This window comes from Pomacea canaliculata, linkage group LG10 (genome assembly GCF_003073045.1).
Source record: "Pomacea canaliculata isolate SZHN2017 linkage group LG10, ASM307304v1, whole genome shotgun sequence".
Lineage (NCBI taxonomy): Eukaryota > Metazoa > Mollusca > Gastropoda > Architaenioglossa > Ampullariidae > Pomacea > Pomacea canaliculata.
Genome location: NC_037599.1, coordinates 24320561 through 24334466, shown reverse-complemented (window position 1 = coordinate 24334466; position 13906 = coordinate 24320561). Strand labels below are relative to the sequence as shown.

The window sequence follows — 13906 nt, the reverse complement described above, 5'->3', positions numbered from 1 at the left end:
ATAAGATAATCCTCAATCATGGCTCCAAAAAAGATTAAGAGCAATTAATAGTAGTGAGGTAATGACAAGGACGCGGCCAACAAATGAATTGAAAAAGGAAATGATTTCAAAGTATGAAGGTGGCATGCGTCTGTCGATATGTGATGTATTACCGAAGAGTTTTACAAAAAAGGCAGAAGAAGCAGACACTGGACAAGTTTTTTTCTTCAACCTCAAAGCTACAGAAAAGGAAGTCTCCCCGATTTATAATGTCACGTGTGCTCATGAGGGGATTCAAAGCAGTTCCTCCCACACTTGTTTCCAAACCACGCCGTCAAATTTTTCTGTTTAAATGCTTTCGTTAATGTTTTTATGTTTATTTAACTCCATTTATCCCTTTTCGTTTTTAAGTTCGTTAACCGAGGTTCTGTATTTGGTCTCCATACTCCTTATTCTCTGAATTCTGATCAGAATTACCGCTCCAACCCCGATATCCACTCACCAGCTTCGCTCCCTCCCATCAGGGCCGCCGAGAGCCAGCCCGGGCCCCGGGACAGACGACCTCTCTGGGCCCCTTGTACTTGTAATCGTATTATTTTCAGTATATAATGTATGTTTACAATTCGAATTTCAATATCTACACTCAAACTCAACTTCTGCATGTGTAATGCTTGGTGTTCTGTCCTTAGACCTTTCTTTAAAAGAAAAAGAAAAGGAGAAGAAAAAAAACCACTGACCAAGGCCGGGCCCTTGACAGCCGCGGGCCCGGGTACACCCTTGTCCCCCCCTCTCGTCAGGCCTGCCTCATAGGTTCTTCGTTATTATGCTCTAGAAAATTCACCTGTACCTTCTGTTTATTCACTTTTTACTTTTGCAAGGGACAAAGTTTCACACCGATAGAAAAATTACTTGTGATGGAGCCCACATCCAAACCCACGGACCCAGCCTTTACCTCCTGTCCACGGGACGACAACGACTTCTTTGTTCTTTGGAGGCGTGACAGGAATGGGAAACACAAATGGGAGTAGGGAAGGAAGGAAGGAAGCAAACGGTAGTCAATGATCCGGATTTGAGATAGTGTTTAACAGTTATTTTAGTCATTCTACATAAAATGTTTTCAGGTTCGTCGCTTATATCTTAATGACACAAACTCCAAACTACCAAAAAAAACAAAACTAGTCCGTGTCATTATACATGTGTCATAAAGATATTCTCTGACAAATATACCATTAAGAATATAAAACCTTAAGTTTGCCTTTTTCAAGTTAACCAGTAAAACATGGCCTCCATGTGTGTGAGAGAGAGACTGGAGGGGGGAATAAGAAAGGGAGCGGATATTCGCACTAATTGAAGACAATTAAAGTGGTAATTAGTTTTCAGTGCTTCGCTTGTTTAAAGCATTTCCGCCGCACATGGGAAGAAATAACAAATGCAAATGGCGACTGGAAGAAAAGCAAACGACACTCCGCACAATAATCATTCAGGCAGACAGATGTAAACACTTTCTCACATTTCTCCTTGTGAAGAAAGGAGCTGGGTACACTTGTGGACAACATACTGTGTGAGCTTTGTTCTACACCTTGATATGTACACACAAAATATACTCACATAGCATACAGACAGATAAAACAGTATTCCACGTGACACTGCATGTGGGCTGACCCCTGTGGATGACCCCTGTGGATGACCCTGTTTGTTTGTTTGTTGTATTTATGGTCAAAAAAGGTCTCCACACAGCTTCGACTGTGTGAAGGTGAGATGTGAACTAAGTGGACAACTTTACCTGTCAGGTGTAAGGAAGCTAATAATAGCTCGTGACGTATTTTTACCTCTCTCGTCCTTTGACGATGCACATTGCGTCAGCACGGACTTGTTACCAAGGTGATATTTGTACCTGAACAGGTAGACTCCGTTCGTCTCCTTACTTTCTAGTAGAAGTACTAGCGACTCGTAGCTAAGCTGACTTCTCTCAGCAATTCATAGTTCCTCGAATTAGTCTTCAGAAAGATGCATTTATCAGAATTTCTTCTCGATGAATACTTTTGCCAAAGATTTCTCAGAACTGTGTCGTGCGTAGCGAAAAGAAGTTTCGGTTTGAGAAATTTTCTGTTTATGTTATTTTAATTTTCATAGCGACAAGATCCGTGCACCAAAGTGATGCTGCTAGTTCCTAAGCTTCCTGATTCTCCTCACAAATGTGAACTAACCGTATTTCTGACCAGCAGCTGCCCCAGAAAGCATCCCAGCAAAGGCAAGAACTTGAAGAAAAGTGTTTAAGAGGAAACAGCCGCAAGGTTGACGCCCAGGTGACTTCAAGATGGCGTCCATACGCAGCCAGGCCATCGCCAACTTCTGAGCAAGACCATTCCACAGTACTACTTCACAACGCAGGATGTCTACACCCAGGAACCAACCATTCGAGTCAGGAACCGAACCCATCGAGTGGTTCAGGCACCAGACGAAGAGAGAGATGAAAGGGTTCACCGAAGGTTAGTTCCGTGTCCCTCCAGTCGTTTGATTTCTGTGGAAAATGTAACAACAGATGACCTGTACACAAGTTTGTTTTTATAAATGTAGGTAAAGATAATTTATCTCACTGGGATCATTTTTTTAGCGAAAACCGTCTCCAGTTTCATGTTTGGGACAGTCCTCAGACCTGTCGGATCGCAGTTCGTTTCCCATGTAAACTTCTTGTTTCTACTCCATAACTGAATGGACTGAAGCAAAATTTTCTGTCTAATGACATTGGTCATACTTTTTAACTTGAACATCGGAAGCAAACAGTTTATGCTTTCTTCAGAATTATTGTGATTTTGTGTTCTCCAAGGAATCACTGTGATAACGATGAGACCGGTCCGTCAATCTGTTGGGGGGTTGTTTTTTGTTTTGTTTTGTTTTGTTTTGTTTTGTTTTGGTTTGGTTTTTTTTTTTAGTAATTTCTTGTTTCTAATTCTCCAATGAGGCCATTGCTCGTGATGCTGACATTTGTCAACAGATGCAACCACATGACTCAAGGATGCTTAACACCAGCAAACAAAACGTACGTGCCGGTGGGTGGGTGGCCCACCATGGGGCTGGAGGAGCTGGTGTTCAACGCAATGAATCATTGTCTGGATCCAAAGGTAACCAATAATATGTTTGTGATCGTCTGTCAATCTCTCTCTCTCTCCTCGCTAACCACTTAATGTCTTGGAAGAAGATACCCTGTCTTGCAATATCTAGTAATATCGGGACTCATGGAAGCAGTCGTCTGGACAATGGAGACATTGTAGTACGATCTTTACACCTGCTTTTCGTTTCGCGAAAGTTTCCGTGGTTTCTTCAATCTTGCACTTTTATTCTTTCTCATCATTTCTAGAAATGTTTGTGTCTGTAGGGGTGTGCCGGGAAAGCGAAAGAATAGAATTGAATACAGTGAAACAAGCTAGTGTTTCCTTAATTTTGTTTGTAAGCAGAATCGCCCGCGACATCAGCGTCTGAACGGTTGGCAATGTGGCGCCTGGCGGACTCGCCCTCCTCACCACCTCACTCGCTCCTCCCGCTCTCTCCTCCTCCCCTGCTTCCGGCCACGCTCTCGTGCTTTTCTTTGCAATAAACGATTTTATCTCATTGCCTGAAGCTGTTTTATAGTTTAAAAATCAGGGATGTACAATACAACCCTATTAATCCACAAGCAAAAAGTTTCCAAAAATCGAGATTGATGATGATTGATGATTGATGATGCTGATGATGCTGCTGCTGATGATGATGATCTCCTTTTTCAGGCTAGGGATTTATACACGAGCCATTTCGAAAAGTTCATTCCAAAGCGGACAGAACAGGTTCGTAGCACCACAATCTTCAAAGACACCAGCGACCTGTTTGCGTGCTCCACGGCTGGATTCAATGCCATCCGCACACACCTGAGCGAGACAGAGGCCAGGTGGGGGAGACGGGGGGAGGAGAGTCTTTCTTTGACCCTCGACCCTTGTGGTTATTTCTGTCCTCGTTTTATGATGTTACTGTCGTTGCGTCTGTTGTAACAGGGTCGTTGTGGCTGCAAGTTCTGTCGATGTGAGGAGGAATTGGTAGTCATGGATACAACACTTCTTCTTTCTTATCGGTTTCGCTTTGTTACATCATTGTTACACTGTTACATCCCTGTTCGCTCCACTTTCTCTCTGTATTCACAGAGTCTGATGATTGATTGATTGGTTGATTGATTTTTCGACAAAATGATTCTTGACCAATCAAATTGCAGGATTCAGAACGTCAAGGCGGGTGTCGACTTCACCAGTCAGTTCATGCGGGTGTGGAACGCACGACTGCGGCGACAGAAGCCACCGACAGAGGAAGAGACGATCTCCAAGATTAATATGGGGGACCCGGACCTGGTGTACCGCAAGGTAAGACAGTCCGCGAGTTCACACCTGATGTAGCAGCTCTGCTGACCAGGTGTCGGGGGGAGAGGGGAATGCATTCAGTGATGATGGTAGTGATCTGGCTACTGGGCGAGGAGTGCTCTGCACTACAACAAATTATAATGCACTATATAAAAAAAAAGTTGGAGAACAACAACATCATCACCAACAACAGTAAGAAAGAGAAAGATGATGATAAAGAAGATGACAACTTGCATGCTGGTTGATAATAAGGACGCAGGCGTTCAGTTGGCGCTGACCAACGATAATAAAAGAAATTAAAAACACTGCTAACAACAACATGTTGTGATACAAAGCACACTCAGCCACAAGTTCAAGAAGTACTCAGGTCAGGAAGGGTCAGACACGAGGTGTACAAGGTCACATTTCACAACTGAAGCACTCGATAAAACTGAACTACTGAACTCTGTCTCCATGTCTCGTGTGATACTTGTATTTGTTTGACATTTATCTTGACACACATCCTGTAACACCTAGGAGCGGGTCAGGAGGGACGATATCCTGTTCTTGAAGACCCTGAAGCTGCTGATCGAGAAGCTTCTGCAGCTGAAGGTGCGCCACCTCCGCTCCAACGTCCCCATCAACCTGGAGAACCTGGACTCGCACGTCTTCAGCAAAGACATCGACGTCTGCATCGCCCCCAGCAAGAGGTTCCTGGGGGGCTTCGCCGCAACGACGCACAGCTTCAAGGAGCAGGTGAGACAGGAGCCACAGCAGGAGGGAACCAGGGGAGGATGCACCATGGGGGGGAGGATGGGTAAGATGGGGAAGCTTACACAGTTGCTTATTAGGTTGTTTGTTTATGTTTTGTCTTTGTTGTCAGTGCCTGAGCTTGTGCGCTAACCAGCTGATAATGAGTTTAAAGTTGAGACGATGTCATTCAAAGACACCTTTGTTGAACTAGAATAATATTAACAGAAATAAATGATGTTGCATTTAAATACATTTTTATCATTTATCGTTAATATTTATTGTGATGAATCGATAACACTAACGCGTTCAGTCTCTTTAGATAGGTTTTTATTATTGATATTGTCATCATTGAAGGTGAACGGTTCAACTTTGTTATTCTATCAAACGAGTTATTCCTCGCATTACTCAGTAGCTCTCGGTGTCAATAAGGTTGGTGGTTCCTGGTGTAGATGCTTCCATAAGGAAACAATACACAAACGGACGAATGGACGAATGGGTGGATGAACGAACGGACGCTTGGATGGATGGATGGACTTCAGATCATGAGTCAAGCCCCATATGACTTACGGAAGCGAAAGGTGGACGCCCCCGCCCGTATGTCCATCAACGTCAACATGAGGAAGATCCCCAGTCCCCGCCACCACACCCTGAAGAACGAGCACTCGCCGGGAGAGACTCCGTCCCACGTCATCACGCCTCTGGACGAGAAGTTTAACGAGATGCTGCGCAAGCCCTGGCCCGTCATCTGGCAGGTCAGCAGGTCATGGCGGTCGTCAGACATGGGTCAAAGGTTTTTTTCGTAAAGAATGCAAATTGAAAAAAAAAAACCCCAAGTTTTTAGAAAGGTTTTCCTATAAAGTTACTTCCATCATGGTTAAGAGGCCTTCTCTACAAACATTACGATGAATAAGTTTTTCTTCGTGAAACCTCAGCAGTGGGAGAGCTGGGACCATAGGCTAACTAAGCCTGTGTACCAACGTGACGTCACGATTTGACCTCCTTCCGTGCATAGGAATGTTAATGTAGGGTTGATCTCCAGGACGAAAGTAGGTCGCTTTTTAGAACGACTTTTTTGTGAAGATCTTCTTAAACAATGATTAGATGGTCTTAGACTTCGTATCAAAATGAAGAAAACAAATAAATAAACAACCCTTATAAATTTTTAATTAGAACTTTTTAAAGGCTACGTCACAACACCAAAGATTTCAATGTTCGTCTTTACGAGGACAGCAAGACTAGAATTGGCTCTTAAGAAATGATATGTGTTCATGTGAACACCAAAACGACTGTATAAGTGGGCATCTTCCTGTAACCACAAAATAAAATTACAGCCACCTTTTAGCCTCCTTCACAACGGAAAAAATAACCCTCGAGTGATGTGGGTTAACGTATCTCTAATCCCAGAATATCTCCTTAATCCAATAACAATTTGTTTAATCTCAGGGTATCTGTACATGGATAAAGTGTGTGTGTGTGTGCGCGAGCTGCAACGATTCCGGTACGAATGCGCAGACTCCACGATACTTTCCATGAGATCCTCTGAAGACCAAGAGGCACAACAACCTGTGTCCACCTTCCTCCTTCACCTGTATCACTGTATCACCTGTATTGCGCAGGCGCTGGCAGCAGCCGATCAAGGGCACAACATCGGCGCACCTCTTCCTACCCCTCCTGTGCAGGCCAAAGTGAAGAACTCGTTGACCAACATCCTGACCTCGCGGAAGGAGTGGGCCACGGCACGCAAGGAAATCAGCCGAGCGGTGGACGAGACCTTGTGGCGGGTGGACAACGAGACGGTGAGAGAGGACTGAGGGGGTACAGAAACAGTTGAGACCACGTACTGGTCACGTTTTGTCACGTTCAGTCTGCCTTCATGGGGAAGGTGTGTCACTGTCTGGGTCACTTCCAGTTTAGAACCAAGCTCATGGTGCTGTGTTCCTTCACAGGTTCATGAGGTTGTGCTAGCCATATGTTCATAGGCTGTGCTCATGTCTAGATGACAGTTCATAAAGGCCGAAATGGGCGTTCATTGTCATCAAGATGCTAAGTGTCATTTACCTTCTCTTAATCCGACGAGTCGTCAATGAAACCAGCGCCAGACGACAGGCGTGACATAGTCTTGAGCACCTCGATGGACGAAAGCTGAACAGCACAATGCAATAACAATCCACACCATCCAACACAAGACACACAGCACGTAATTATCCAGCCGCACGTGTGCATGTTCCTGAAGTTCAATCAACTTTATTTCCAGCACCAGTCTGAGGACAGGACGGGGCTGATGGGCAGACTTGTGATCAGAGAGAAATTCTTGCTTTTGTCCGTGTCACGTGTCCTCCTGTGATGCTGTCGGCACCTTGACAAATAATGAAAGCCTTTGATGTTTGGTGTTACTGAGGAGTCTTGTGCTCTATGTTTCTAGATAGAAAGTTTTCACGCGCAAATGGGCACACTGTCCAACCTGTCCGTGTCTACAATCTTCAAAGCCCACCAGCGACAGATGGAGGCAGAAGTCAAACGGAAGAGACGACAACGCCAGAAGCGCACCATCTACGACTGCGAGTTGACGGCGTGGTACAAGGAGCTCGTTGACGAGGTGTTCGCTCGGACTTGTCCACAACATTTGGCTTGTGTCTGTGTGTCTACTTGTGCTGGGATGTTGTGATGCTGCCAACCCTCCCCCCACCTCACACCATACACCCACGCTCATAAATCTCACATGAATTCACCCACACACACAGATATCGCTCTTGTCATATACAGGATATACAACTCCACCCACCCATCCAACCCACACACATAAATATATACAATAAATATATACAACCTCTGCTGTTCTGGCCAGATGCAAAAGGGAAATGGGAAGAAGGACGTGGAGGTTAACAACCTGCTGGAAAGCATCAAGCCTTACTTCAAGCTGTCGCCTAGCAACCCCAAGTTCGTCAAGGCCAAGGTGGCGCTCATCGTCATGTCGTTGCCTATCAACCAGATTTGTCAGATCCACTACCAGCGCGCAGTCACCTTCCTGCTCGACCGCGTGTTCAAGGCGCCGGCGGGGACCCTGGGGCACTGGCTCAAGACCCGCGGCCTGCCCCTAGTTCTCCCCTGATGACCTGTGCAGGGGTCAGCGCAAGGCGTCATCATCGATGCCATCTTGTGTCCACCTTATCTTGGTAGGCTGATAATACCACACGATTACGTGTGTTGAGGAGATGACCCTGTGACCCGGGCATACTTGTTGCTGTGGATTATTTTATAGATGCTGTAGAATATTGTTGGTGGGTGTGACTGAATGCTTTACTAATAAACCGATTTAAATTTGAGTGATGGGTAGTATAATGTACATGTTTTACATATTTTTACCCTGACCAGGCCACATGTTGGTCTGGTGGCTTTGGCTGAGGTCATCCAATCCTTGTCGACGGTCTGGAACATTCCCCGCTTTTTACTATGAGCGTACAAAGCTAACATGTTCCCCTGCCTTGAACACGCTCATCCAGGTCGTCCATTGCTTATTCCCTTTCTCAGTCTACACAGGCAAATATATACGACGTTTTCTTAAAAAGCATTGAGTAATAGTATGGTACAGTTTTCTTGGAATCACCTCCTTAGACTCGTGAACGAACCAAATGATGGACACTGTGCTGGGGGTCAGCATCTCGCCCCTAGTCCCACACATTCCATTTTACTCTGTACCCCTGTCACACCATCGGGGACTGCAGCAAGGATCCTCTTGTTTGGATGTCTACCCTCCAGATGACTAGAAGTTAAATACGGGGAGGGGACCTTTACAACGTACATTAACACGAGATGGCGCTGCAAGTACAGTTGAGTGGACACGAAGATTTACAGGTCTTTTCTATGCCAGTCTAAGATCCTATTATTATTGCTCGCATATTCAGCTGGGGGAAGAGATTAGTGAAAAGATGTGAGGGGAAAGCCGTAAATGTTTAATATTCTGTGCTTTTTCTACTGCGCCATTTGTCGCCTTGGGGCGGTCTCAAGGGGTGCGAACCAATGATAAAACACTTGCCAGCCACGGAGCATCATTTGAGAGGATGCAGCTTTCCTAACAGTTACCTCCCCTTGCCCTTTTGTCGCCGACGTCGCTCGCGCGTCACGTGGCTTCTCGTGGACGTCATCCAAACCTCCGCCCCACCCAAACCCCTATTTCTATCCCCTCCATCCGTCCACGCTGTTCTGGAACTGATGTTGCAATGTAGACAACAGTAGTCTTGTCTGCAGGCAAGAGTCACAAGAACATCATCTGGTGTCTTGCAACTCTCACACACACAGAAAAACACGCACAAACACAGAGTAACACATGCAGCGACACACACAAAACACACACAGAGCCACATAGCCACACAAACACACAAACACACACAGAGCCACACAGCCACACAAACACACAAACACACTGACAGGGGTCGGGAGGAAGGCAGAGAGAGAAAGTAGTTCTCGATTGAGTGAAAAAAAGTGCGCAGCTTCTATTAACTTAGAATTTTAAACCCTACGCTTGTAGAAAAGAGAGGTGATTGTATCGCCCCATGGTGTTTGTAAAGCAGGGAGACACACTAGCTCCTAGTCTCTTCACCACACCGTCGTCAGCACAGCGCCTCCTGGCGGGCACGCGACTACACGTAAGACTCCGTAGTGTGCAGGCCTGGTCGGTGCCCGATGCTGCAGCGATGGCGATGGCGATGTGCATTATCAACCTGTGTTGCACAACACGCGGTGATTGGTGAGAAGAGTTGGCGCAGTCTCCCCGGAAACATGAGGCCAGCGCTTTACCCTCCGCCGCTGTGCGCAGACGACGTGGCGTGAACCCGTGACCCCTCATTTCACGTGAGCCCACAGGGCGCGAGCTGCTTTTTGGCGCAACGCGATGCCGCGACTAGGATCTGCTGGGTAGTGCTAGACGGCAAAGCGCTTTCTCAGTGTCTTCACAGGGGAGGTGGGGGAGACACTGTGTTCTTCATCAGTTGTTCCTTATTCTCAAGATGGCGCTGGGGACATTGTTATGACATCTTTGCTCGCTGTCCCCGAAATGACTTGCGCATAAGTTGTTGTGTTTATGTATTTATTCTTCTCCTATTCTGGTCTTGATGAGGCGCGCCACTCCATTTTAAATCGACTAGATGCGCTTTACACCAATGAAAACAAGCAACAACTAAATACAAATTCAAAATCTCAAAGCACGCCATCATAGACCAAATACACTAGCAAACAAATATACAGACACGTCAACAGACATTGGTCTTGAAATATTGGAGTCTTGTTGACAGGAGGAAAGGGTACACAAGTTACACAACTTCCACAGTGTAAACAAGAGGATTAGCCGAAGAAGGAGATCTTCATTTTACTATCTTCTCGTGGTCTGACCAAACAGAATTGTATCAAAGACACTCGTAATCGTAAACCACAAAAAAGTCCTTCAGTGTAATTATCGAATGGGATTTTTGTTGGTATGGTGTTGCTAATAACATTAATAGCTATGAGTGATATAGTAGTGGACTTTCCCGATGAGATAAAAATAAAATGTTTATCTTTACAAGTGGCAAGTTGTCTCTAGATGGCTGGCATAAAACTATCCTTTTACATAAGTTCACATAGAGTGAAGTACTATAAAGTTTTTATTTTCAATGCCATTATTTATTATTATTAATGAAATTTCAATAAGTGGTCAATTGTATAAAGAGCAGTCTGTTGACCCATGCTGTTAGTTCCAGCCTCAAACTCAAGCGAAAATTGTCAAAACAAAATGTTGACATCTCATCCTGTTTGCTGAAATGCTGGAATGCCCGCCCTTCCCTGTTCTAGAAGCCTTTCTAATAAAAATGGTTACGAGAAATGAAATGTTCCACGATGAGTAGGAGGATGTACAGACTGTACTTCATGACGGCTAAATATAGTAACAGGGCGTTAGTACACACAAACCCAGAGTCCAAGTCAGGAGTGAACACGTCACAACTGGGAAGTAGAACCACGAGAGGTCAAAGGGGAAGGAAAGGGCAGAGAGATGACACAGAGAGACAGAGACATGCGTGGGTGGGTGAGGTGTAAACATGGTGAGTAGCTTACAAACACCGGGAGGGTTGTCAAGTACCTTTTCTCGTGACTGTGACTCAACGTGTCCACAGGAAGAACTGTGTCCCAGGCAACCATCGGGAAGACAAAGTCACATGACTATATATTTGCAGATATTCATGTGCAACATTTTTTTAAAACTTTTATTCGCGCTAAGGGGGGAGGTTGCAGTATTACATATGTATAATAAATAATAGGAAGTGGTCATTGCCTTACTGGCATTAAAGGGGGAGGGTAGTCAACAATGATTGATTAAAAGCCTTCTACCCCCTAACTTGTTTAATGGATATTTCCAGATGTGGCATAATTAAACATGTGTGAAGCTTTACTTAAATATAAATTAAAATGTAATTATTTAAATAATTATTCTAACAGTGGCATATTTCTTTGGTAGTATTTGTGACTGCTTCTGGTAAACAACATTCTAACGCCAATGCAAGTTTTCGAAGTGGTTTATTTTTTTTTTTTTCAAGTATCAGGAAGACATTTAATGCCAGTTGCTTTATCTTAATAAAGATAGATAAATTACACCTAAATGAAAAGCTAGATTCCTTTATCTCCACACTGCACCCCACATTCCGTGTATTAGATACACAGAGTATGACAGTTGATAAACACTTCACTTGTTGATGCAACACGTCGGTCATATCATTGAGCGCATCTTTGTGATGTGGATACTAGCGCGCTACAAAACTACATGATCATCAACTACATCATCAACAATGACGATGAACGCGACAACAGAAGATAACAACAGCAAATACATCTAGGAGGCTTAGCTTGTGATTTTTATTTATTTATTTTTTTTTGCAGTCTTTCTAGTAAATGCCCTTGGAGGTAGTGAGTCCATAATAATAATATATTTTATGCCATTTTCATGACCACGTGACTGAATCGAACAAGCGCTCGCGAAGGGTGAGAGGGTGTCACCCAATAACACATACATTGACGAGGGTGACCTACGTAGTCCGCAACTGTTTCGCATGATTAATTCAGCTAAATATAACTGACTAGGACCACTGCTGCTAAGCACGTGCCTTCCCTGACACACATTCCCCCCCAACGGAACCCCTCCCTCCCTGCCCCCCTGCCCCCACTTCAATGAGAAGCGCGATGTCTCAGTGGGAGCTGCATCCGCCGGAAAGAGTCGTCGGCACAGTTCATGGTGTCCCTGCTGCACGACCTGTGCCACAGGATGCAGCCCGCCATCACTACGGAAAGGGGAGGGGGGAAGGGCGACTGCTCCGCTACTCCTCCCTAAAAGACGATGATGAGTGGTGCTCGACCTTGCTGACCCGTGAGGCCAAATCAGTGACAGCAGATTTTTGTGTTACTCATTCCAAAGAAAACAAAACTGAGTCTACATTTTGTCTGTAGACCATGAGTAGAGAGCTCAATTACTCATTAATTACCAAAGAACGCAGGAAAGCTCAAAAGCGCCCTCTACCGAGCTGGAAATGGTTTCCTTGCAGACACTACTTGTAGAGAGAGGGGAGGTCGTTTAACCTCGCTTGGTTGTACGGATCAGTGGATCATGGACGGATTGATGAAGGATGGAAGCGGTTCATATGTCGTATGTAATAATTTGAGTAATTGCTGTAGAGGCTAAATAAACTTGCTCAAGTAATGGTAGAGTAATGTAGATGTAATACTATTCAGTCAAACACTGTACGCATTCCACTCTGTCGACGTACAGGCGTAGTAAGTATGATAATCGCTTCCATGAAAAGAGGGGGAGGGGATGGAATCTGCAGGTCGCGGAGGGACTGCAAGACACTCGTGTCCCGACACCGTGAACGCCTGTTACCAGGTGAGCGGCGGGTGAAGACGGCAGCTGCAGCACGTCCAGACACGTCGCCGCAATGCGCCGCAGCCTTGCTACAGCAGACGCGCGACAGCCGCCACTAACACCAGCCACGCGACAGCAATTAGCAGACAATACCGGGGATCCGTCACGGTGCGCCGCACACCGTCTCACCTGTCTCCCAGGTAGCGAGGCGAGGCGAGGCGAGGCATAATGTCGTCAAACTACTGAGGGTGATCAGTCGAGGAGTGGGGTGAGGTCGGGGGAACAAGGTCGCTGTCACGTGCTGCAATGTACGTCTCATCCCCGCCCCCTCCCACCATTGTCTTTCTCTTTTTCTCTCCATCTCCAACCTCTAACCTCTCATGTTCTCTGGAAGACAAGTAGATAAACAGGTAACATCTCATGGTTTAAAGAAGGGAAGACAATATTTTTAATTGAGCAGACAGCATGTCGGAGAGGACTGGCCTTTCACTGGCACATATCTGCCAATGGCGGAGAATGGAGAAAGTTGTGCTGCCTGCCATGTTGTGAGTGTTGAGAGTGTGTTCGTTCGAAATGAGCTTCAGTGTGTCTACAACAATAGTGCGGGGGCTGTGGGAAAAGTTGTCAAAAATTGTGATCATATCTCCCCCCGTTTCCGGCCTCTCCACTGTTTTCCGGTTAGCTGCTTAATTCAATATTAAGTGATGACCTTTTATTTTAGCTGCCTTTTTGGCCCTTATTGGTCAACATCGGTGCACTTTGACCTTTTCCATGTGTGTACACTGCAATGATGGCTAAAAATTGCTGCAGAGAGAGAGAGAAAATAAAATCCTCACGGCTGTCTGCACACTTCGCCAGTCACACAGACACTTGTGACCGGTCAGCTGGGGGCAGTCATCAGTTATTTTACTTCAATGTCTGTCTACTTCGTGCA

At 45.4% G+C, this 13906-nt stretch overlaps 1 protein-coding gene across 1 annotated transcript; it reads left to right on the top strand.

Annotated features, from left to right (window-relative positions):
- The first annotated feature begins 2293 nt into the window (after nt 1-2293).
- On the top strand, nt 2294-8510 carry LOC112574501. Its single transcript, XM_025255626.1, has 9 exons — nt 2294-2468; nt 2975-3101; nt 3744-3901; nt 4220-4364; nt 4878-5096; nt 5633-5845; nt 6710-6889; nt 7516-7689; nt 7939-8510. The coding sequence occupies exons 2-9, from the start codon at nt 2985-2987 to the stop codon at nt 8200-8202; spliced, it is 1470 nt and encodes a 489-aa protein (XP_025111411.1). The 5' UTR covers nt 2294-2468; nt 2975-2984; the 3' UTR covers nt 8203-8510.
- Nucleotides 8511-13906: the final 5396 nt, after the last annotated feature.